This window comes from Semicossyphus pulcher, unplaced genomic scaffold (assembly GCF_022749685.1).
Source record: "Semicossyphus pulcher isolate SPU_LCO1_2020_fin unplaced genomic scaffold, fSemPul1.0.p SCAF_28, whole genome shotgun sequence".
In the NCBI taxonomy this organism is placed as follows: Eukaryota; Metazoa; Chordata; class Actinopteri; order Labriformes; family Labridae; genus Semicossyphus; species Semicossyphus pulcher.
This window is the reverse complement of record NW_027211702.1, coordinates 5,306,408-5,330,793: the sequence shown is the minus strand read 5'-3', so window position 1 is coordinate 5,330,793 and position 24,386 is coordinate 5,306,408. Positions and strand designations below refer to the sequence as shown.

General features: G+C 42.5%; 1 protein-coding gene across 2 annotated transcripts; it reads right to left on the bottom strand.

Annotated features, from left to right (window-relative positions):
* Positions 1-774: 774 nt before the first annotated feature.
* fech (ferrochelatase) lies at positions 775-23,170 on the bottom strand. Of its 2 annotated transcripts, XR_011309312.1 has the most exons (12): positions 23,019-23,170; positions 21,364-21,448; positions 19,492-19,611; positions 15,842-15,990; positions 14,502-14,636; positions 12,213-12,319; positions 11,811-11,909; positions 10,274-10,381; positions 7,307-7,471; positions 6,581-6,640; positions 2,891-3,118; positions 775-1,243 (listed from the first exon to the last, which is right to left on the bottom strand). XR_011309312.1 is itself a non-coding variant. In XM_069677312.1 (11 exons), exons 1-11 carry the CDS (start codon positions 23,056-23,058, stop codon positions 2,981-2,983), a joined length of 1,206 nt encoding a protein of 401 aa, XP_069533413.1. In that variant the 5' UTR covers positions 23,059-23,170; the 3' UTR covers positions 775-2,980. The 2 variants fall into 2 exon arrangements, 1 of the variants encoding a protein (XP_069533413.1); XM_069677312.1 differs by having other exon boundaries at positions 775-3,118.
* Between the last annotated feature and the right edge of the window lie 1,216 nt (positions 23,171-24,386).

Here is a 24,386-nt window from a genome sequence, read left to right as displayed (position 1 = left end):
TTCAATTTCGTACAGTGAGAGCAGATGGAGACGCGTCGTCCATCTTTATACACAGTCATTGGTCCGGACCTTTGAAACACATGCAGTAGGTTGTGGATGACCCAGATCACAGCAGGCACATGTCAGTTCAGATTTCTGGGAGGATTTTTCCTGTCAGCATTTGGTTAACACATGTAAAAATGACATAAAGCACAAGTCCAGTTTCTCTAGTTAGCCAGTGTAAAAGGCACATTATCATGGCAAAACAGAACCAAAAGAGTAAAAGGAGAGCAGAGGTCAAAGGTTGAGTTACTACCCATAAAAAGGGTAAGGTTTAAACTGGTTATTTACACATTATTATGGAGTCACATCCCGAGAGACAGCAGATTGGATCAAACCTGTGACTTTTTCAGGAGGTGTAGCACCTGACTGTGACACTAAATAAAGCATTCTTTAATAACCCACTGACTTCTTTAACACATTTAGTTACTGCAATGTGATCAGGGAGGTTCTAAGTGTAAGAAACACATGATGACCTGGATTTAAAGTTTAGGCAGACAGAAGTCCTAAAACTCTACACCCGACGTATGTAATGTTTGACACATCACTGCACCTTCTCTACCCAGTGAGTACACATACTAATGTTGCTATTAAAAGGAAAATTCCAGTGTCATTGCATCGTTTTTGCCCTTTTAAGCCTTTCATGCCATCCCTAAAAAGGGACTTTGTTTCTGCTTCTATCACACCGACAATGATTAACATAAAACGCCTTAACGCCTAAACTGGAACAGTACAGCGTTCTCACAGTAACAGAAGAACAAGGCCTGCGCGATTGTGCTAAAATATAGTACAAAACCGCACACCTATTTTTGTATGGATGAATGGATAATATTCCAGCACAGAAAAAGCAAAAGACAGAGTATAAAAATAAACATGTTAATAAAGTTTTCTATTAATAACATCTTCCTCCTAAACCATTCTACAAACACCCTGAGGTGTCCCGACCCCTAACTCATTTATGTTTCTCTGATGCTCACTGGTATTCACCTATTAGGCAGCAGTGTTTCGAGGAGCACTAACCTCCTCCAATCACATTGCAGGGATTGCAGCAGGATGGGCGGGGTTACTGGCTGGAGGGAAAATAGCATGAAGCGACATCCAACCAGACTCCCCTGTGTGATGTGTCGTCGTAGCCATGGCTGACTGTTAATCACTTAGCACCAGCATGAGGAGCAACAGGGTCTCTGACCGGGGTTTGCAGGGGCTAAGTGAATGGAATGTAAGCAAAGGAGCGTATTAAAAAAATAAAACTAGTGCAATGCTTTTTTTTCCCTAAGCTTGGATGTGATGTGGGCTGTTTCTGCTGAGTGTCAGTTCTGTTATCTGCACAGACTTTCACCGAATAGTATCTGCAAAAACCTTACATTAACGTTCGTCTAAAAGTCCTGTCAAAAGGCCAAAAACAACAATTAATTGTAATGTCTTTAGATGTTTTCAGACCAAAAGCAAAGATAACTTTTGCCTAGTGTTTCTTGCACGTTAGTTTTTTCTGCATACGTTAAAGGTACAATCTCGAAGATTTTCAAGTAAATAAATGTCTGTTAAGTCACTATCTATCGCTGAATCTATCGCCCTAATGGTGATTGAGCCTACGGCCCGCTGATGAAAGCCTTCGCATTTGCAGTATATAGTTTTATTACAGACTGGGTGTCTGTGGCGACTTTCACAGAAAAAAATCACAAGCGGCGCCCAGTTAGTGACGCGTTTTCCATCAGCCAGCAGTGGTTGGTCTGACAGAGAGGGTAGGCAGAGCTAAGCGGCTGCACTTCCGGTTTCTGTAAACGTTGCGTGTAAACAGTAATCTACTATGGCTGAACAAACAAAGAAAAGATGGATGACTACAGATACAACTTCAACAAGAAGTGAAAATCCAAAGAAGAAGAAACAAACTCGACGCTCAGATGAAGCAAACAGTCTGAAAAGGAAAGCGACCGTCAGCCAGGAAAATCAAGAGTTACAACCGGAGCCAACCGTGGACGTCCACGACTGTTAAATTGGAAAGTGTGTTCCCGTAAATACCAATTATCGCCAATGGGTGGTGCTCAAGCACAAAACTAAAATCTTGGAGATTGTATCTTTAAACATAACCGGAGAATATTTGCCCTTTTAGATGTGTCAGAAAAACCAGACGCTGTTGGTTCTGGGTTCGTAACACCTTCAGGTGGCACACACATCTTGGTTAACATCACCTCCTTCTGCACAAACTGTGACTGGATCGACTTTACCACTGCTGACCAGGGCCCAGTTTGATGACCTGTTAACTAGATGAGACTCGTTCTGTTGTAGCCGTTCAGCAAATCTGGCTTACCGACCGTATAATTAACTGATTTTATTGCGATTTAATTGAAATAAATGGGGAACAAGGGTGCCGAAAATAACAACAACATGATGCACATTTCTTTAAAGTTTTAATTCATGCTTCGTCAAGACTTCGCCTGTCTGCAAGGCGACAAGCGAATGACTTAAAAAATGCTTGTTTTTTTAATGGAGTTCAGGTCGACCATTTCTGGTCAATTCCAGGATTGCTGGGACAAAGGGCTGCACGTATTTCTCTATTACAATGCCAACTCGGGCAAGCAAGTTTGTATGCAATTGTGCTAATTATTTACTTCCCTTATGGTCCAAACACAGCTTTATATAGGCTATTTTTCTGATTGTTGATGTATGAATCACAAATTGCAAATACGAGTTTATTCTCCTATTTTTAACATCCTTGCCATGAATTAACTTTCCCCAATCGACATGCAGGTCCAATAAAACAAACGGCAATGTGTGTTTGCAGAAACCATTCGGCTCGTTCTTCGAGTTCTGTGCTAATGACACTATTCCTGAACATACTGTGTGCGCTTACATGTGCCTGTATGAGTCTTCTGCTTATCAAAGAAGGCCTTAAGTGTATTCACAGGTTGCACTTCTGCAGGAGGGGCATCTGTTTGTGTATCTATGAGAGCGTCTGGCCGGCGAAGAAGGCCTTGGTCTCTCCACAGGTGGGGTTGGTGCACAGCGGGCAGCGGAGGGTCAGCTGGCGGGAGCACGGCCTGTTGGACTTCAGGTGGGACTGGACCAGGTCTGCGAGAGCCTGGACAGGAACAACAACATATATTTAATGTTGAGACGGAGATAAACAGAGACACCAAGTTCTGCTTGTTGTGTTTCCGTTTGTCTGACAAAGGTTTGATTGATTTGTTATTTTATTTTTCGCCCTGAAATTCAAATTAATGAGCACAAAAATACTGTTTTCATTTACTCAATATTTCAATTTAATTCTACTTCACTGAATCCAACAATGTAAGTCAGCGGGGAATAACAACAAATACTTCCTGGTTAGACATTTCACATAAAAAGAACCCTGAAGACTCTTATTTCTATGACTTGTTTATTGTCTCATGCACGTGCAAAAAGACACACTTGTACATGATTCACATCCCTGCCACTAACGCATAGGAGACGGTGATGCACAAAGATGCACAAGCAGAGGCAGGAAAGAAGACATGGGCCCATTCCAATCTCCACACCCAGGGACTTGCAGACTTTAAGGCATGTTCCCAGTAAGTGTGTGAGTGCTTAGTGCTGTCTCACTGTCAAATCATCAAGTACGTGAGGGCTCTGATGCAACGCTAAATAACGCACTTTCCGTGAGTCACATATCTGCAGACTTTCCTGCGGGACTTACCCAGAGTTCATAGCGAACTTGGTGAGATGTACAAACTTTATTGTGCAGCCCCCCCACTAAATGTAAACAAAGCAAGCATGGAGAGTGACGCAAAATACACAAATACGTTTATCTGGAAGTGACAACATGTCGTTGATTTTTCTGATTATGTGCTAAAATCTGTAAACACTGTAATGAAAGAAACAAACACATACTGGAGGCAGGCTTTTTTTCTAGTTCGATTTAATGACGCATCTTGTTTCCAGGCAACGTGTGATGTCATGAAAGTGTGTCCCATTCCTCATCTTTATACAGTTCTCAAGCCCTCACAGACTTACGCATTGCACGCCTGACGTCATTAAAGTCCATGAGGGCTCAGTGCTTAGGCTTTAGGGCGGAGAGTGGGACTGGGCTGAGGTCTTGCTGCTAAAGGTGGGTGCAAACTGTGCTAGTTTTCAAATCTGAAGAAAAACATTTGTTTTATGAGTGTTTAATGAGGAAGAAAATGATGGCGAGTAAAAGAAGAAGGCTTAAAGCCCTCCAGGTAAAATCCAGTGTTTAACCTTGTAAACATCTCAACATGTGGTGTTTCTCATGTGCTACAAGACATCAAGCAGTCGTCTCCACGGCTGGGCCTGTCTGCTTTTAAACTGCAGTGTACCAAGGACAGGCTGAACAACACGTTTTCTGATTGGCAGGTTTGTGACGTCAGAAACCTAAGGAGCCAATCCCGTTAATGGACGGGGTGACGCTATGCCGATCATTATGTGTAACCTATGGCAACCACTTCAGTGATGCGCGAGCCAGCTGTAACTGCCATCGTAATGTTTGCAAACTCACTACTGACTGCTAACGTTCACGTTACTACTGCTAATTACAACATTTCAAGCTAGCTAAGCTTCAACAAGTTGCCACTAAACGATGGCAGAGACGAGTTTTGTTTTCAGCTGTAACTTTAAGAAAGGAGAAATGTAGCACACAGTGGGCGGGGCCTATGCAGATTGGTGAATTTGTAATGAGGGAGAAGGAGGAGATGCCTTGGGAGGATTTTTACAAGGTAATTAAACGTATTTTGCAGAAAAAACATATCAGACACAATTTATTTCAAGCAGAGAATTTTATACGTCATGACTGGAGCACTTTGAGATTCCTTAAATATTAAGTGCAATACAAATAAAATGTATTATTATTATTATAAGCTGCTCTTTAACATAACTTTTCTTTTTTCGGTTTACAAGAAAACTCCACAGGGCACCTTTAAAAGTCTACGAGTGGCTGAAGTTGTAGTGGCAGTTTTCTTTTACTTTGAAATATTTGCAGGAATAGTTAAGTTAACTTACAGAACTAAACTGCAACGACGGATAATATAAGACTTTGGCTTTAAAATAACAGACTTTTACACAACATAGAGTGATGAGGCAAATGCATAATAGTATTAATCAAAGGGTAAGAATGTCTAAGCAATGCAACTTAAAATAAAATCGTGCAGGATGTGCAACTTGATGGAGGATTTCTCCGTCTACACACCGGCCCTCTGCGGTAAAGATTCTGATGAATGTATTTTTCTTCCTGCTTGCAGACGGCAGCAGACTGATGCAGCTCACTGAGAAACTAAAACTACACAGAGGAAACCATCCTTCAGTAACTACCAACTAATCATCCTCTGGATATTGATTTGTACACACGCACACACTCAGAGACTTGGCGAGGGGTCTCTGAGCGCGGCTGGTTTGACCAGCCAGCCAGCCGGGCGGTTCAGTTCTACTGTAGTCAGCTCTAAAGGTTCCCATTGATCTGCCCCCTTCCTTTAATAAACCCTACACACACACACACACACACACACACACACACACACACACACACACACACACACACACACACACACACACACACACACACACACACACACACACACACACACACACAGAGCTGTTATAGCTGGAGGAGTTGCCTGTTGTATGAAAGGTTGCAGGGTTGAGGATGAAGGGAAGGAGAGTGGTGGAATGGGCAAGGAAGGGAGGATGTAAGGAAGGAAGTAGACAAAGGAGAGACAGAGGGAAGGAAGGAGGAATCCATTTATTAACTACATCTGACTACCGTAGTGGTAGTTAAATAACAAGACTAGGTCAAAACCTAGAATGTGGCTGACCGCATCAGGTCAATGTGCTCTTTTGTGGGCAATGTGTTAAAAGGACTGTCGTTATGAGGCCGATGACACTGGTTTGAAAGCAGGTGCGCGCTGAGGACGTAGGTGAGGACAGCGGACGAGCAGCCCTGCATACTCCCCTAACAAAGTATCCAGAGCCGCATAGACAGTAGTCACGAAGTCTGCAGCTGTAGGCAGCAAAATAACCTCAACACGTTTGAAAGCAGGTGCGCGCTGCAGACGTAGGTGAGGACAGTGGATGAGCAGCGGAGGAGCAGCGGAGGAGCAGCCCCGCCTACTCCCCAAACAAAGTATCCAGAGCCATGTAGACAGAGAGTCGCGTCAGTGGAGTTCCAATATGCTCCATGATCTGCCATTGCGATGTCGCAACTCTCTCTCTCTAGGGCTCATGTATAAGGCTGACCCCAGCGGTCAGCCAAAAACTACTTGGGGGCATGATGCAGTGTGCACTTGGAATCCACCTTTTAACCATCTACTGCCTGAAGTTTACATATTTCTGTGTCTTTTATCTTCCTTCCTTTACACTGTTTACATTTTGCGTTCTATATCTGGAAGCCGAAAGACTCTGTGTAAAATACAGCTCTGCTCACTTATAAACACTTAAACTTGCCCTGATTCAAAGGAAAATTGCTGCATACGTTTAATGATGTGATATGTAACTACAGTATACATCCAGTGAATAACATTTAAACATGATTCAGCTCAGTGCGTGAGAAACGTACCTTCATAAAAAGAGGGTTCCCATTCAGTGATTCCGCTCTCCTCAGGTTCTCCACCCCACACTGAACACAGAGAGAGAGGAAGAGCCGTCACAAGCTATTACTAATGAAGCAGGCATGCAGACGCACCACAGGGTCCACCTCTGGTGCCTCTATCTTTGTTAGGACCAGTTCAAGTTTCTAACCTTGTTTGAAAAGTCAGGACACGTTTAGCTATAAATTATTCTTTGCATTTGAGTGTCAGCCGGAAAAAAAAGAAGATATGTTTAAACATTTAGGACAGATCTGAAGAATTATGACACCTTTTGAAAGTGGTGACCTTATGGGAATTGGAGGACATGTTTGAAAAGTGAGAACATGTTGGGAACATTTAGGAATCTCAGGACATAATTTAAAGATCTAAAGGTTAAATTTAAGGCTTGAGAATGAATCATTAACCATTTTGGGTTCTCACAAGTACAGCAGTACAAACAATTGTGTGTGTGTGTCTTTGTGGCACCAGTCACATTGATTGGTGGTCATGCTCACTGGTGCCTTCACACAGACAGAGGACACACGGCTGCAGCCGTCACATCTGACTAACACTCTCACTAACCTAAACTCAACATTAAATCACACGTTTATCCATTATGACTTGATAGAAAATAGATAAATAAATTAAACTCTTTCAAGGTCTTTACTTTAACAAATCTAAAACATCAAAGGAAGCTAACAGAACAGTGAACGTACCTCCTCCCCCAGCACCTGTCCGTACTCGATGTCCAGCTCGTGTAAAGTCTCTATGTGGTCCGAGGTGAAGGCGATGGGCACCAGCAGGATGTTCTTCTTCCCTCGTTCACACAGACCTTTGATCACGTCGTCTGTCTGGGGGCCGAGCCACGGCATGGGCCCCACCTGAAGACAAACACAACACATGACAACAGTTTAAGTTCATTGTGGTGGACATGAAAGGCGAGCTTTTCTGCCTGGTCTAACCCTTTGATACAGGCCTAAATCTCAACAACAATGCAACAGACGAGCAGAGGCCAAGGCATCAGGCTGCCATAATGGAGGAAGGTTCGTCCGAAAATGCTAATACTTTAATTACAGGATTATATTGTTGATGATGGTTTTGAGGCCTTGATGAAGAAAAGAAGAGCAGCAGTTCAAAACATAGTAACAAGACCACCACAACATCCAGGTTCATCTTTCACGACAGAACATTCAAAGAAAAGTTAGTGAAAGTGTCTCTTAGCCTACTTTTTGCCTGATCAAATGTTAGCTACAAAGCTAACTGGCTAACTGGCTTTGAAGCCATTATGCATTTTATTGAGAAGACATATTGTTCATGTGAAAACAGTTGACGGGTTGATTCAGAGTCATACAATAAACATCTGCATGTGTGATCTTTTGTTATGTCCAGCATACTGTTCATGTCTGGTTTGGTATCTGCTCTACAGGAAGCTGTTCCCAGAACTCTTTCACTGTGAACAGCTGATCGGCTGTGAGAACAAATTGTTTCCATTTTGTAAACTGTGAGCTGCTGTGACCTGAGGACTGAGAGCTCTGAGGTTTCCTGCTTTGTCGTAGCTGCAGTATTAGACAGACAAGTGGCTCCATCTTGTGGCGGCATCAGTTAAAGCAGCACAGAGAGTTCATCCTGACAAATAGGAAACTGTTATGTGAACTGTGTAGAGTTTTACTTACAAAGTTATTCAAACTATAAAAGAGTTTTTACACTGTAGTCCAAACAAATTGACAACCGAATTGTCATGTGCAATAGTCACATCGCAGGACGTTGTGAGGCAAATAACAGTAAGTGAAACACGTCAGGCTGCAACTTGACTCAGTGCAAAACAAAAACTAGCCAGTTTCTCGTTTTCCATCACTTATCTACAGGAAAAGACCGTCTGATTACATCACATCACAATCGTGCAGCTCTACAACAGAGGTGCACTCGGTGCTGCAGAGTCTGTCACCTGCCTGTAAACGGTAAACATGCACGCAACGCTGCTGCTGTCACAGATGATTACGTTACACAAGGTGGCTTATAAGTGAGAGTCTTCCTTTCATTAGCAGCACCTCACCCCGGTGCTGGTTAATGTTGTGGCTACATAACAGGACCGCTCACGGAGCAGACGTGCCGCAGAGAGTTTACTTTTATCAGCTACACCTGTAGCACACACGGCGTGAGACTGTGTGTTGACAGGAAGTAGGAGACGTGAGCTTTCGTTTTAAAAAAGTGACTGTCACCGGTCTGATCACGCTGATCAAACATACATTTGAACACCGTTAGATATGATATGACTCGATATAATGACACACCGTATAAAGTAACACAACTGCAGCCCACAAGTCTGTCTGTATGTATTTTATTAAGAAACGTGTCGCTCCACCTGAACTCTCTCAACTCTCTCATAAGGGTGTCAGAGTCTCTGAACCAAGAGTGTTAACAGTAAGAGTTTTGTTTTGTGAGAATAGACTTAAAAGTCCCAAATAATAAAAAGTATGATTGTTAATTGTACATACGTACATAAAAACACACTGTACTTATCTGGTTTCCTTTATTTATTTTTATATCGCAAAACTAAAAGTTATCACCATGTCGCATTTTTCCAATACCGCGCAGCCCTAGTTCCTATGCAGTACAGTTCAGGGGGAAAAAGATGTTTTCCACCGTAAAATATGTAAAAACCAGACAGCAGTATTTTGTTGGTACCTCTTTCAAAGAATGAAATTACACTGTAAATGGCAGGCTGTATTATGAAGTGTATCTATAGAAGGTAAAAGGTCCAGGACAGATGCAGCTCTAAGGGCGCGTTCACACCTAAAGTCCAAATCAAAGACCAAATTCTTGATGCGCGAGGAAACTGCTCTCTGATTGGTCAGAATTTCCATGTGGGAAAACTCCCTGAAGTAAACAAAGCAAGAGAGCACACTCCTCAATCACACTCAACGTGATTGCAGACTTTAATTGTTTGTCCGTTTTTTTTTCTTTTAACCAACATTGTTCCACAGCTCGATCAGTTCCATCTCCTTCAGTTTCTCACTGAACAGTTTCAACACCTCCGTGTTCTTGTGCGTTTCCACGAGCATTTGTGAAATAGTTTGGTCCGCCCATATTTCTGTTTCCTCTCCCCCCCCCCCACGTCTGTCCTCTGCTCATCTCGCTGCCTGTCTCTGCAAATGTCAGCACCCGTAAACTACAATGCAGCGTTTGATGGTCTGTTTCCTGTATTTGGTCCCACTTTAAGTCCGTTTACGTTCTCACCAGAATCAAACCGGACAGTGGTTCGTTTGGAAACGGACCGAGACCTGTCTTTTCTAGTGGACCATGGCCCGTTTGTTTGGTCCGCACCAGAGTTTCATTCCGGCGTTCACACCACCTAAACGAACCGCACCGAGGGGACAAACGCTCCAGGGTTCGGCTCAAATGGACTTAACAAGGCTGGTGTGAACCCGCCCTAACACTCACATTAGCTCAAATCAGTTTTTGCAAACAGCCACTAGATGGTATCAGTGGTCTACATATAACATGCCAGTTCAAAGTCTGAACTTTGTGTATGTGTTTAGTGTTTTGTGTGTGTGCGTGCGTGCGTGCGTGCGTGCGTGCGTGCGTGCGTGCGTGCGTGCGTGCGTGCGTGCGTGCGTGCGTGTGTGTGTGTGTGCGCGTGTGCGTGTGCGCGTGTGTGTGTGTGTGTGTGTGTGTGTACTCACCCTGGACTGCCACACTAGTCTGTAGGGGTTACAGTGTCCCAGTCTCTCCATGACTCTCTGAACTGTGGCTCCCACTTCCTGAGGGTACGGGTCGCCTCTGTTAACAACCTGCACACAGAACACAGCAGGAGCACTGTTAGTAGTATAATAGCATAATGATAGTGTAGCAATAATAGCATCTGTATCTGCAGAGCACTAATCGCAGCAGCAGTAGTGAAAGCCTTAGAGGTCTGATGAGGATGCCACCACACACTGTTCTGAGAGGCAAATACCTGTAATCTTAAGGTTTGTTCTCAGCTGGAAGAACAGAAAACCTACTCAGGACATCAATCATTTGACACAAAACATTCATTTGGAAATGATTTTATGAATTTCTAAATTATTATATTTCTGTTTTTCATATAAAATAATCCGTTACACTCACAGTGAGAGCTGCGTCCATAGCAACGGTTAACTCTGTAGCCTTCTTAAAATGAGCTAAGCTAGCTGATAATAAATGGAAACATTTCCACTGATGGTGAAGTCAGACACGGTGAACGGGACTGCATGAATCAGCGCAGCACCTGATTGAGGTTTTCTGTCTCGTCACCGCCTTTAAACACAGTCGTATCCTGTACCGTGTTCTGTTTAATGTTTACTGCTACCTCGTGGCCTTCAGTTTTTGCATCTTTTAACCTTTATTGCTTTCTCTCTGCTGTTTTGTCTCTTTTCTTTTTTCCCTCTGTAAACAGACATTTACCGCACTTCTTTCAGCGGATTGATATGATTACAGTTATTCCTCCAGATTGTGTGATTAGAGCCGCATCCCTATCAAAGGTCTGTTCTTCATAACAACGGTCTATTATTGAGAAATAACTGTCAGAATCAAGTATCTATGAAGCCATGTAACTACTACTACTAAGTAACACACAGTACTGATTAGCAGTATGGATAAAATATCAGCAGTTCAACAGTGGTAGTAGAAGCAGTGGTAGCGTTAGAAGTGAGATAAGAAGTGATAACACCAAAAATTCTCTCTGAAAAAGATGACTAATTACAAGCTACTCCTATGGTATGAAATGGTGTACACTTGCTGTCTCATATTTGGGTGTGGTCTCTTTTTAAGTTCAAAAACAGTTAAATAAGAGCAACAATAATTTCCCAAAGCAAAGAAACGTATAGTTTTAACTTTTTAATGACAGCTTCTGTTAAATCCCTTCAAATTTCTGTTCATCTGTTTAGAAAGAAACGCAGGCAGCACTGATTATTAATCACGATTAGAGAGAAGCGATATCTGTGGAGCCAGATCGAACCACAGCGTGTTGCAGAGGAAGTTCTTCAAGTTAACTTTCCATCCGAAAACCAACATTCTAAAGATCGCACTGAACCACACAGGCTTTAATTAAAGTGAATGTTTGGCAGAGGAGACATTTACAGACCCTGTTGTACGAGTAGAGTGTGTAACATAAGGACTATCAGCATCATTAGGAGACGCAGCAGGCAGGAGTGTATTAGTGTTATGGTCTGTAGCATCTGTGTAGTGCTTCGGGGTACTTACAGCCATGGGTAGTGAATGTGCTGAGAACAGAATGACGACATCGTCTCTCTTATCTTCTGGAAACTTCAGCAGCTCGTTACTGACGTGCTCTGCAAAACACTAAAAAGAAACACAGAGAACATTTGTCGGATTAAATGTTCTTCTTTTCTGTTTTATTTTCTGTTACTCTTTGATGATCCCTTTCCACCACGGGGACAACACGCTGAGATCTAAAAATACAGCCATGCTTGACGGTTGCTATGAAAACCAACCAAGGCCACTTTCAGCTCATTAGCTGCTATGACAACTTCTTACACCCCTCAATTTACTTTTCATTTTTATTTAGTTGTCTCTGAGGGGAGAAGGAGTCTGACGAGCGCTCTGGTTTAGCAGTATAAAAGTGTGTGTGTGAGTGTGTCTAACCTCGACCAGCAGAGGGTGTGTGGGCCATCTGTCGATGACACTCCAGTTCATTTTGGGCCGGTCCCCTCTGTTGCTGTAGTAACGGTAGATGGCGTTCAGGCTGCTGCCTGTGTGGACCACAATCAAACACATTAACATCACAAACATGTAGCATTAGTCAACAACCACAGTCCTCTGTAGTGCTGACTGGAGTGCTCAAAAGCAGGACTGTTTGAGCCGTGAAAGAGGACGTTTTTGGGCCATTTTCTGTTGCTAGTTTTTATTAATTGCAGCTAAGTGGCTAACGTTAATAAAGACTAAAAACAGAGGTCAATGAGCGCACAATGGACCTGTTTAAATGAAGTATGAATATGGGAGATGTGGGGGTTAATCACAGACGGATTGGGGATTTATGCAGCCAGACTTCAGACAGACTTCCAGTGAACGAGGCTGCAGATTTAGCCTCTGCTAGCTTGTTGACAGCAGCCTGAGAACACAGAGCGTGTGAGTGCAGTTATCAGAAGGTAACAGGCTGGACAGCGCTCTGGGTGTGGTGACGCTAACGGCCTCAAACTTCCTTTTTTATCTTTTCAACAGTTTTTAAATTCTATCTTTTATTTCTGTAAATTCAACATGTGATTTAGGGCTGCAAGATATTGGAAAAAGATACTGTACATCGAGATATCTTTTTGTTCTGCGATATTTATTGCAATTTAGAAAATTACAGGAAACTATACCAGATGAACACAGTGTGTTTTCATGTTTCATGTTTGTATAAACAATTAATACACAAACCTTTTATTATTTGGGACTTTTAACTCTAACAGAACAAAACCCCCCCCTTCTACTTTTACCACACTTGGTTCAGAGACTCCGCATGAAAAAGTAGAGAGAGGTCAGGCGGAGCGACACGTTTCTTATAAAATAAATACAAACAGACTTGTGGGCTGCTGTTGTGTTATTTATACGGTATGTCATCAACCATTTCTAACGGTGTTCAAATGTACTGTATGTTTAGCGTGATCAGATTGGTGACGGTAAATTTTGGAAGTGAAAACTCGCGTCTCCTACTTCCTGTCGATACACACACAACCTCACGCCGTGTGTGTGCTGCAGGTGTAGCCGCTAAAAGTAAACACTCCACGTCACGTGTGCTCCGTGAACGGTCTGTTCATGTAGCTACAGCATTAACCAGCACCGGGGCGAGGTGCTGCTGCGGGAATACTCTCACTTAAAAGCAACCTCGTGTAACGGAGCCTCGATCATCTTGCCAACATTATCTGAGAGGGCAGCAGCCCCGTTACGGCGTGAGATTGTGTGCCAACAGGAAGCAGGAGACATCAGCTTTCGTGCTTGTTTACAGTTTACAGGCAGGTGACACACTGACTCTGCAGCTCAGCTCTCTGCGTGCTCTGTTGAAGAGTTGCACTACTGTGACATCAGACAGACTGTTCCTATGGAATAGTCATTGAAAACAAGAAACTGGTGAGTTTTCATTTTGCACCGAGCAACAAAAAAGTAGCAGCTTGACATGTTTCACTTAAAGGAGCAGTTCACGCCTGGAAAAAGCCGCTGTCAGTCAAAGCTGGTGTTCTCTGTAATCGATAGAAGCAATAATATTTGAAATTGGCGCCATAGCTGTGGAGAAAGTCGTACAAACAGCTCGTGGTTTCGCCCATTCTACATTCCTACAACACCCAGCATGCATTGCGCCCCTGCCTCTGAAAGGAACGGCCCAGTGAGAGACGCTGGAGTGAAATACTACCGTTTACGCTGCAGGCAACGGCTCAGAGCGGGACAGAGTCCAGTATACCGGTGGATTGTCCAAAACATCTTCAGGTCTGCAGTCTACATTTCAAACCTGACGATTTTGAACGAGACATGACATCGGAGGCGTGCGTCCTAGAATGAGGAAGTGTAGTTTAGCGAGCTCCCTGGCCTCCGCCAGTTTTACGTAGTCTGGCGGAGGTTTTCCAGGGCCCATTGGAGAAGCTGATAGCGTCCTCCAAAGGCACAGAGCTGAACTGCGTTTTTTTCCTACCATAATGGCATTAGCTCCTCATGACAGCATGACAGGACTGAGGTTGAAAATCAGTGAACTGGCCCTTTAATTTGCTTCACAAACGAACGTCCTGCGATGTGACTATTGCACATGTGCACATGTGCACATCGCAATTGCAAATTGTTAGATTATATATTGTGCAGCACTAATGTGATTGTTGGGAAAAGTTAACTTCCTAAATGAGAATTATTACTTGTGTAAAGCAGCTTTTCTAATTGTATGCTGTGTGATCTGTGAGTGGTTGTGACCTGTGGTGGAGCAGCTGTACTGAGGATACTGTGTGAAGGCCACCGCCCTCTCCACTCCGTCCTTCTCCATCTCCTCGATGGCTTCCTCTGTCAGTGGGTGAACGTACCGGAATCCGATGTAGAACTTGTGAGGAGCTGAAGACAGAGACAAAGAAAGACGAGATGAGATGAGAAGTAAAGCATGAAACTCTGAATCCTGTTAGTAGATGTAGATACGATCAGTGCAAACAGCTGCACACTGTCTGTGCTGCTATCAGCGAGGTGTGTGCAGGCGTGTGCAGAGACACTCCTTCACCGAGTCACTATCTGAACCTCACACACATTTTGCTGCTAACAAGTGAGTCGAACAGCAGGAAACACAGCAGCACTTAGGAGCACTGTTAAGCAGCACAGCGCGCTCCCATGATCCTCTCTGCTTGTTAAACAGCAGTGCAAATTCTCTCCAGGGAGAGAACAGCGTGTAGAATCAATGCTAAAAGTATAGGTAAGCACACACACCTGCATGCAAGGTCCCCCTTATAAATCACAATCCACCTGGAAATGCGTGCACGTGGAATCGGCCTCCTGCTCCGCCCTCTACACGCCCACATTCAACCATCAACAATCAATGCACAGCACCCTGTGATTGTTTATGCGTACAAATGAGGCGGCTGATCGTTAGGGAGAAAAACGGCAACAACCAAAAGGAAGACGGAGAAAATTTACTTGCTGACACAGATATGGAGGTGCTGGTGGTTGAGGTAAAGGTTATCAAGCAAGGAAAGGAAAGGAAGGAAAATTCAGCGACTGCCGTCGGTCTGCTGCTGCTGCGTTCAGGTAATCCTCTAGCAGTGCCAGTGCATCCATCAGCAGCACTACACACAAGTGTCTCCTCAGTATGTGTTAATAGAAACCAAACTGATCCCATCACAGTGTACCAGAATGTTCCATCAGAGGTCTCCAGCTGCTCTGGGTTAGAATGTTATAGAAGCTTTTTCATTAATGTCGGTTTAGTTATGATGAACTTGGCCTGCACGGTGTTTGGGACTGGTTATATGGATATGAAATGATTGAGAGAGAGAGAGCTGTCACCGGCCTTTATTTACACACTCATTTACACAATCAATATGTGCATGTGATGAAGATAGGCCAGCTGAAGGCAAAGTGTATGAAGCAGCCGGTGAAGGTGAAATATTAACAGATCTATAATCTTTACCAATTGAAACGTGCTTGTAGAATACGGCAAGTACAAATAACACTGCTGCTATGAATGCTGATGATGCCGTGGATCTGTCATTAACGTTTGATATTAATGATAATTATACGCAACGGTTATAAATAAGACCCCCGGACCATCTCACCTGTCTCGGGACTCATCTCGTCCAGCAGCTTCACCATCCCCTCCCCTTGCATGGACGTCCAGTGTTTGATGGGCGAGCCTCCTCCGATCTTACTGTACTGCTCCTGGATCTTTGGTGTGCGACGCTTGGCGATGAACGGGCCGAGCTTACTGCAAAAGAGCAAAGGACAGATGTTGTCATCCTGATGCTAATTAGCTTTAGCTGTGTGCTACGTTTAAGTGCTGCAGTACAGGCTTGTGCTGTTGTTAGGCCACGGTCATGGAGCCCTACGCAGGTCATAAAACTGTTGAAATGGCGATATGGCGAATTGTCCAGGACCCACTGTATATTAGATTGAGTGAAAAGAAAGAAGATATCAGCAAAAGAATGTAAGCAAAGCAGACAGCGAGCAGCAAAGCATGTGCACTGTAAGAAAGCAGGAAGCAACACCAAAAACCAAAAGACAAAAAGAGCAGTTCTGCGATTATTTTGAGACGGTCAAAACAAAACACAGAGACACAGAGAGTAACTGAACACATACTGTATATATTTTTGTTTCTTTCATAAAATTGTGCAAGACTTTTTTCTGGCACATGAATAAGTAGATAAACTAAAGATCACTGTCCCCCAGTGTGTAGTGTTTAGCACTGAGGTGACTCAGGACTCAACAACAACAGAAAGACCCTGGAGGAGAAAAAAAGCTACAAAGAGCCCGAAATGAAAAGAGGGATCAGACAAGTGGGAGTGTAAGGGGCTGAAGAGCGTTGCAGAGGTTGCCCTGTTCCTTCTTGACAGGTAAAAATAACTCTTATGGTAACAGCTAATGGTGACACTAAGCTCAAACATCAAGAGGTAAAAAGGTGGTCCACACTAGAGGTCTTCATGGGTGCACCGGAACCCAAGGACTCGGGACCCAAACCGGGACCTGGACGGGTCCGGGTCGGGACTCGTTCTATAACCACGGCTTACGGGTCTATTCAACATTATGTGTACCGAGTGGCTCCGGGAAGACCTGGCAATGATTAGACAGTGTTGGTCGTGATTAAAGTGCTGTGTGTGTGTGTGTGTGTGTGTGTGTATTTTAACTTGCAACAATGTGTCATTCAGATGAGAACGTGTGGGAAATAAAGTGGCTGATGCGGACAAAAAAGCTAAAAGAAAATGAATGTAAAGAGGTAAAACGGCCAGGGTCAGGGGAGAAGGCTATGTCACATTAGGTAGGACAAAAAGTCCTGTTTGGACAGCTGACTAACAGTAACTTGTTCATAGCAATCAGCTGTGAAGTTGGTGCTGATTGCGTCTGTTTCGCCAGGCCCCAGCTTTCAAATAAAAGACGCGTCCGGTTGGTTCCGGGTCGCACATTTCCGGTTCTCTTTTGGTGTGGGTACGAAAGTTTGGACCTGTGAAGGCCTTTAGTCCACACCTAGAATCATAACTATAATAACTTTAGAAGTATTGAACATTTTGCCAGCAATAAAGTGTACTTTTGAATAAACAGCATCTCTCCTCTCCCTCTCTCGTGTCCTCGGTGCTGCAGAGAGACGCACCGCACAACGGCTGTGTGCGTTGTTGCATGTTAGGTGTAACGGAGAAACACAGAGAGACTGTTCATGTTGCTTACTGACACTTTAATGGCACAACATGCATTCCATGCTCATAGAACAACTGAGGCCAACAGGGATTCAGGATTTATTTTGACGGAATTTTGACCTGTTGGTGGTGCTAGATGTTTTAGGCACCATGAGTTTTTGGCATACTTCAATCTGAGGCTACATTAGCGATACTACACACTGACACACGGCTTTTGTTAAGTTTCCGTCGAGCTTTCACACTGTTATAGCAGTTTTGCATTCAAGTCTGTGCAGGCAGACCTTTTGAAACAATGCCACCCACATTAGCTTGTTAATTGGGTTTTATCAGTCACAATGTGCCCTTCCCTGATTGGTCACATCCACATCCTGTGATCCCTATTCCGGAGTAAAACAGATTAAATCAGCGTTGACCATGGCTTCGTTATTTAGACCTGAACGCCTGACTCAAAAATTCAGCCCATGTTCCAGGAACTTCAAAATGTTTTTCTCAGTTCAAGTAAAGTTAAACAAATAATTGACCTTGTCTCAACAGATTCCTCTCTTATCAGTGGTGATCTAGGGGGCAGGAGGGGAGGTTTTTAGTAGTACTGGATAAAGAGACATTTTTACCTGATGATGGCAGTAGATAAAAAGTCAGGGGGAAGAAATGATAATTCATATCAAAGGGGATGTGATGTGTGCAAAATTCATCAGTGAAATATCTGTTGGATATTTCAGTCCTGACCACCAGGATTGCTAAACCAAAACAACACTGCCTTTGTGCTGCTGGTTTCGGCCCCAGGCAGGGAACTGATTTCAAATAGTTCCTATTACATCACCGCCAAAATAAAAGCTTTGATCAAATCAAAATCTCCTAATTCTTTGCTACAGCCCAGGGTTTAATGTTAGCAAAGATAAATCTGTGGGGCCACAAGGTCGTTAAATGTGTAAAAAATAAAGTCGTATGTCTCTTTCCTTTGATGTTCCCTTTTTTCCCTCTTTCAAAATAACTGCAAACATTCATGTCAGGTGAAAAAGGAAAATCACACCTCGGTTAAACCGTGATAACTCACAGCTGCAGTAAAGCCGTGGCCTGTGAAGTTGGGTCAGAAGATAATATTTCTTCCTTTTACGGAAACGTCTGTTAACAGACTGGAAAGAGATCAGTGTTGTTCATAATTCATGTGAAAGGAGGAACTGAAGAGCTTTTTCTTCTCAGCAGCAACAAGAAACACTTTGTTGGGTCACTGTCGGTTATTATGAAACAGACTGAGGCACGGCAGAGCACCATGACCCAACAACTCTCCCCATTACTGCTTTTTTTGTAGATCTGTAAGAGGCATTAGATGCGACTGACCTCGACTGTATTTGCTGGTTATAACTGTGATATCTTTTGCCTTAAAAAATTAGGAATTGTAGATGTTATAGTGTATATCATAGTATATGTTTCCTGTTTGTTGGTCCAGAGAAAGATGTTTACTATCCTGCTTATTGTGCTGATGCTGATTACATTTGTTTAAAGCTGCATTAACTCATAAAAACAACACGTTACTCTGTAGCGCCTTTCCCACTGGTCAAAACACCTGCTAACACCTGCTAGTGGGAAAGGCTACAATCGGCATTCAGACCCGGGTCAAATGACTCTGCAGTAGACCCGGGTTATTATTGCCTCGACTCCGTTCGGCATTGATGGGAACACAAAACCCGTGTTGACGCGCTAATCTCCGCCTCCTTTACGGCGCGATGCTATGCTCCATCAGTAACTTCTGCGACTCCTCGTCATCTCAGCTACAAATTCCATCCGTCTCCGTCCGAGCAGCGCTCGAACATCGTTCCACATTTGTCGGCAGTTTGATAAACTGACCGAATAAGTAATAAATACAATAAAGACCTAACCACCGTAACATCTTCAATGTTTACTAACACTGTCTATGGCGCGTTTGTGACGTCAGACGGTGACGCAGCAGAAAAGAGACCCACAGGAGTATTCTTCACTGGCAATGGGAAAAGAGACAATCAGCATCTATAAGCAGGTCTAAAAAAAATCAACCTGCTAATTTAGGTGGGAAAGGGGTATATGTGTGTGTCCATTGTACATACTTCTGTACAGGAAGTTTCATCAGGTCTGTGTCCATGAAGAGCCGCAGCAGGAAGTCGTGAACGTCTTCTAGTTTCTCGGGTCCTCCCATGTTCAGCATCAAGATGCCTGTTTTAGGTTTCCTGCAGGAAAAAAGACATTTGTAATCAATCTTTTATTTTGAACATTCTTTGACTCACTGCACAAAAATGTTGAACTTATTGTTCAGTACAATGATTAAAAACGGTCTCTTTCTACAATTAAATCTCACAGAATATTGATTTTCATGTCTGCAAATTGCTATTTCCAAAAAGATGCAGTTTATTTATAATACCAGTTTTGGATTTGGAGAAACTGTATGTTCGTTTTAAGCTTAACATAAAACCTGCTTAATAAAAGTTAGCTCTAGCTGCTAATGTTAGCTTGTTCTATCAGGTGTGTGACACTGTAAACGTAAAGCACAAAATGTTAGCTTTGAATGTTCGCTAATGCAGCAAATGGAAAACAATCAGATTTTTCATCAGATCAGTTTTGCCTGCAGGTTTCCTGATGACTGACACAGTGGGAACAAATTAGCATAGGCAATAATTAGCATAACTACAAGACAGTCATGGCTTAAAAGCAACAAAATCCACAAAGATAACACTAATCTGCTAGCTTAACTCCAAGAGTGAGCAGAAGATTTGTAATGATGTCAGCTTTTAAAAGGAACGCTAACTTCAGTAGCTAATGCTAGCTTGTCCTGTAAGCATGCTAGATTCCTGCTAGCGCAGGCAGCTAACAGCATGTGTTAGCTTGTCCTCTCCTTCTATGAAACTCTCATCGGCTCAAATCCCAAATGCTAGCTTGTCTTGTCTGCTTGTCGAGCCAACTTTAGCATGACCAGCTAATATTAGCCTGTCAGTCAGTTCTGATGGGTGCTGCAATGATTCAGCTGTGCACTACCATCTAAACTGTTCTCTTAATCACCGAGCGATAACAGACACGTTGAGCCTTGAATGCTCCTGAAGATTCTGCCGTCTCATTCGTAATTACTGTTTGGCTGCCGTCTTCGGAGGGCAGATGAGAGCATTCAACTGAGTTGAGAAGGATCATGTGAAAAGACCAACAGAAAGCACAGACAGACTGCTGGCAAAGATCCAGTTATACGTGTATGGAAAGCAAAAGGAAGGTGAAATCAGGACATCTGTCTGATGAATGCTTAACAGTAGGAGCTCCACCCACTGCTTCTTCAGACCGTTTTGATAACATGTTAATACAATATCAACAGTATTCACCTTAAAGACTCAGTTTTTACATTTAAGAACCGGGAACCAACTGCTCTCTGATCTACTTAAATTTACCTCAGTTTTGTTTGAAAACCAGCAAAATGATTCATCAAGTATCAAAATATTGGGTCATTTTTTAATTGATTAATTATTGCAGCTCTTAAGTACAGGTTTTAAACTTTAAATAAAAAAACTACTTTACTTACTACAAGTGTTTTATGACTAAGGAAGAGCAATCAAAACATTTCTTAGAATACTAGAATACACACAATTTGTTTTGGTGATTAGGACTGTCCACAGTGGCCTTTAAGTTGCTTTTTAAGTGCCAACTGGAGTCAACAACAGCAGACAAAGGCCCTGTTTACATTTGGTTTGATCAGTGTGTCCTTGGTGATCCGAAGAATTAGGAAGAGAAGAGGCAACTGTCAGTCACAGATGCTAAACATTCACCCGACAGCACACAGTCCTGTTGCGTACGAGTTGCAACAGTAATCTTACAGACTGTATTTATGACCAACTACATCCACTTAGCCAGCTTGTGTGTGTGTGTGTGTGTGTGTGTGTGTGTGTGTGTGTGTGTGTGTGTGTGTGTGTGTCTGTGTGTGTGTGTGTCTGTGTGTGCGTCACCTGTTTTCTTGTGTGTCTGGAGTCTGGGCTAAAGCAGCAGCAGTGGAGCGTCTCCTCACACTCAAACTGACGCTGCTCCTGGCAACTAAAGGAGAAGAAAAACACATGTTATCCATGCATCTGTTACACACATTATTTTCAACTCAATAGTGGTGGACATGCACATTGTTTTCCACCAACGTTCATATGGTCATTTCCTGCTTCCAAAACATTCCCCCCAAAGCTTTCAGTGGAGAACTAAATAGGTTCTTCGATTTACTAGAAACAAATTAATAGTTTGTATTTGCTTACATAAGATTTGCTAGCATAAAATACAATTAAATATTATAAGAGAGCAAAATGTTCTTTCTAAAACATCCAATAGTTTTAGTTTTGTAGGCTCTCTCAACTCCATAATTGGTTGGATTTTTTACCCTCTTTGTGCAGCGCATTGCGGGACGATTGTGCATGTCGAAAGTCCAATCATAGCCATTACAATGTATGCTAACTGCTTTGAGTGTACTTAATTTTGTCGCTTTTTCCACAAACCTGGCAACATTTGACCGAAGGAGAATATTGGTGTCATGTGAATAACTTTATTCAGTATAAAAAAGCCTGGTACATTTAGCATATACGGAAACTCCACTATAATTGTATTTAATTTAGTTGGAACAGCAATTGCAACTTGAGTTTGTTAAGAAGAAAATTGCCATATTGCATGCCAGGCTCTATAATGACCTCTTACATGAGGTCATACAGTGACCCTAAAAGCACTTTAATTATTAGATCAAAAACAAACTACAAATTTCATATGACACCCCGAAACTAATTTACTATACTGTTTTATGAAAACACAGACACATTAAACTTAGTCTGACATAGTTTGTACAGTTAGCTTTACTTTCATAACCTGAGCTGCAGTACCCTGAAGCGCCACCAGGACGTCTTCTGCTATTACACAAGTTCACAATATTGGAATTGTGTAACTCCATGACAATGTTTAGTTCTTTACAACTCGTTGTGGAAACAAAGACCGTGAACGGATAACGTTACTTACTGGATCAACTGATCCTCTGCCTGTTACTAAATGCAGCACAAGTACAGGATAAGTCTATTATGCAACATTTAACATTATATTGTAACCTTACAGTAACGTTGGACTGCGTCAAGACAACGGGAGTTAGCCGCTGACTAGCTGCGGAAGTTCCGTCATTAGTGTGCAAGTAAAAGCAAAGCAACGATTTCACCTTTCCACAGATTTGGGTATTTTGAATGAACCAAATAGAAAACATTGACAAGGAAGAAAATATTTGAGTAGTTATAGACAGCAGAAGTAAATGTCGACGTTCTGAAAGCAAATAATACAAGATATTACGCGTTGAAGTCACAGCGCTGGTTTTATTGTGAAAGTCCTCAAAGGAAAGCGTACTTCCATATCCCTGCTAGCTTAACCGTCATTTACGAAACGATGCCAATGTCAGCGTGTTGCTGAATGTGCACTACCGTTGCATTACACCAAATACCGCCAATCTGGGAATTGAATCGGCCTTAAAGAGACACTCAAAAAGAAAAGCACTGTTAACTCTGAAACATCAAATTGTGAGCTACATCGCCATAGTTGAAGGTTGCAGTGCACAGCTTTGGCCAGGCTAACTTAGCTACACAGTCACACTTACATTGGATCAAGCGACCTGCGCTGCCAAGGACAGCCATCATGGTAAATTCCTTATTTCAGTGCCGATAAAAGGTCTCTATCCCTACTGAAACGAAGGCTGGACACTTGTGCACTCCGCGGCTGGATCCACGAGTATCTCCCCAATGTGAGTAACTCGCTGGGCAGTGCGATGTGTCAGTCAGATTCCTTCAGCTACCACCGGTATACTACAGGCTCCCGTCAAGTTTAACAATGACAATCTCAACACTTCCGGTATGGAAATTCAAAATAAAACCATTGAGAGCAACAACGTCGGATGACATATATAACATGTTTAATGTCTCCTGATTCATAATTTTATGTTTCATTACCTTTTTATTCCTAGTAGTATGTAATGATCAATTATAATTGATCATTACATACCTATTCTCCATATAAATATTGTTGCAATTTTATGTTACTGTTTGTCACCTTTACTTTTTACTTTGTATTTTTTTACATGCTTTGTGTTTCAATTTAGTGATTTTGGGGAAACTGAGTCAATAATAAGAAATAAAAGCACAGCAATGAAGAGAGGTAAGAGAAAAAATTACATATTTTTAGCATAAACACCTTTTAGTAGTTAAATGAGATCTATAATTGCCAATGTTAATGAGAGAGGGATGAAAGTGTATTTAAAGTTGGGTATTGTAGAATGGGTTGTACATAGGTAGTGCACTTTTAAAAAAGGTGTGCCTGTAGGTACTTGCATTTATACTTAAATATATCTTATTTTTGTCATATTAATTTTGTATGTTTTTGGAGGTATGGACTTTGTGCTTTTATTTGATAGACAATTTAGCCTAATTTCCGGTCTAAATCTCGCTTACTCTAGTGTCCTTGACGTAAAGCCGTTAGTATGACGTCAAATAAACGTCGGTCTAAAATTGTCAGATAACCCCGCCCCGGTTTGTGCCGGTCACGCCCACTCCGTAGACTGACAGCGTGTGTGCGTGTTTGTAAGTGTGTCAAAAAGTCTGGTGTGTGTGTGTGTGCTCAGATATGGTTTAAAACTCTCCTTTACAACATTGTTCACTGATTGTTTAAACGTGTTTCCGGTGTAGGAAAGAAGCACATGAGAGGGGAAGTTTGAAAGGACAGAAGAGAACTATGGAGGAAAGAAAGAAAGTGGGAGATGGAGGAAGAACCATTCAGTATTCTAATTACGGTGCTTCATTTTCCATACATCACTTCCTGGAACATTATAGGGCAAAGGTATGTAGTTATACCTGTCCATTGTACTGTGTGTACTTTCTTTGTGGCCATCTAGCTTACTTTTCCCCCCTGCAAGTAATCACAATACATTAATACACCTCTAGCACTGCCTGCTATAATAAAGTCAATTGAACAG

What these genes read in the sequence shown, in the direction of transcription:
- fech (XM_069677312.1), bottom strand. Translation starts at nt 23,058, where the DNA reads ATGATGGCTGTCCTTGGCAGCGCAGGTCGCTTGATCCAAT. An exon ending in CACATTCACTACCCATGGCT is followed by an intron (nt 10,382 to 11,810) that starts GTAAGTACCCCG and finishes TTCTGTGTGCAG; the next exon opens with GTTGTTAACAGAGGCGACCC. An exon ending in GACAGGTGCTGGGGGAGGAG is followed by an intron (nt 6,641 to 7,306) that starts GTACGTTCACTG and finishes CTCTGTGTTCAG; the next exon opens with TGTGGGGTGGAGAACCTGAG.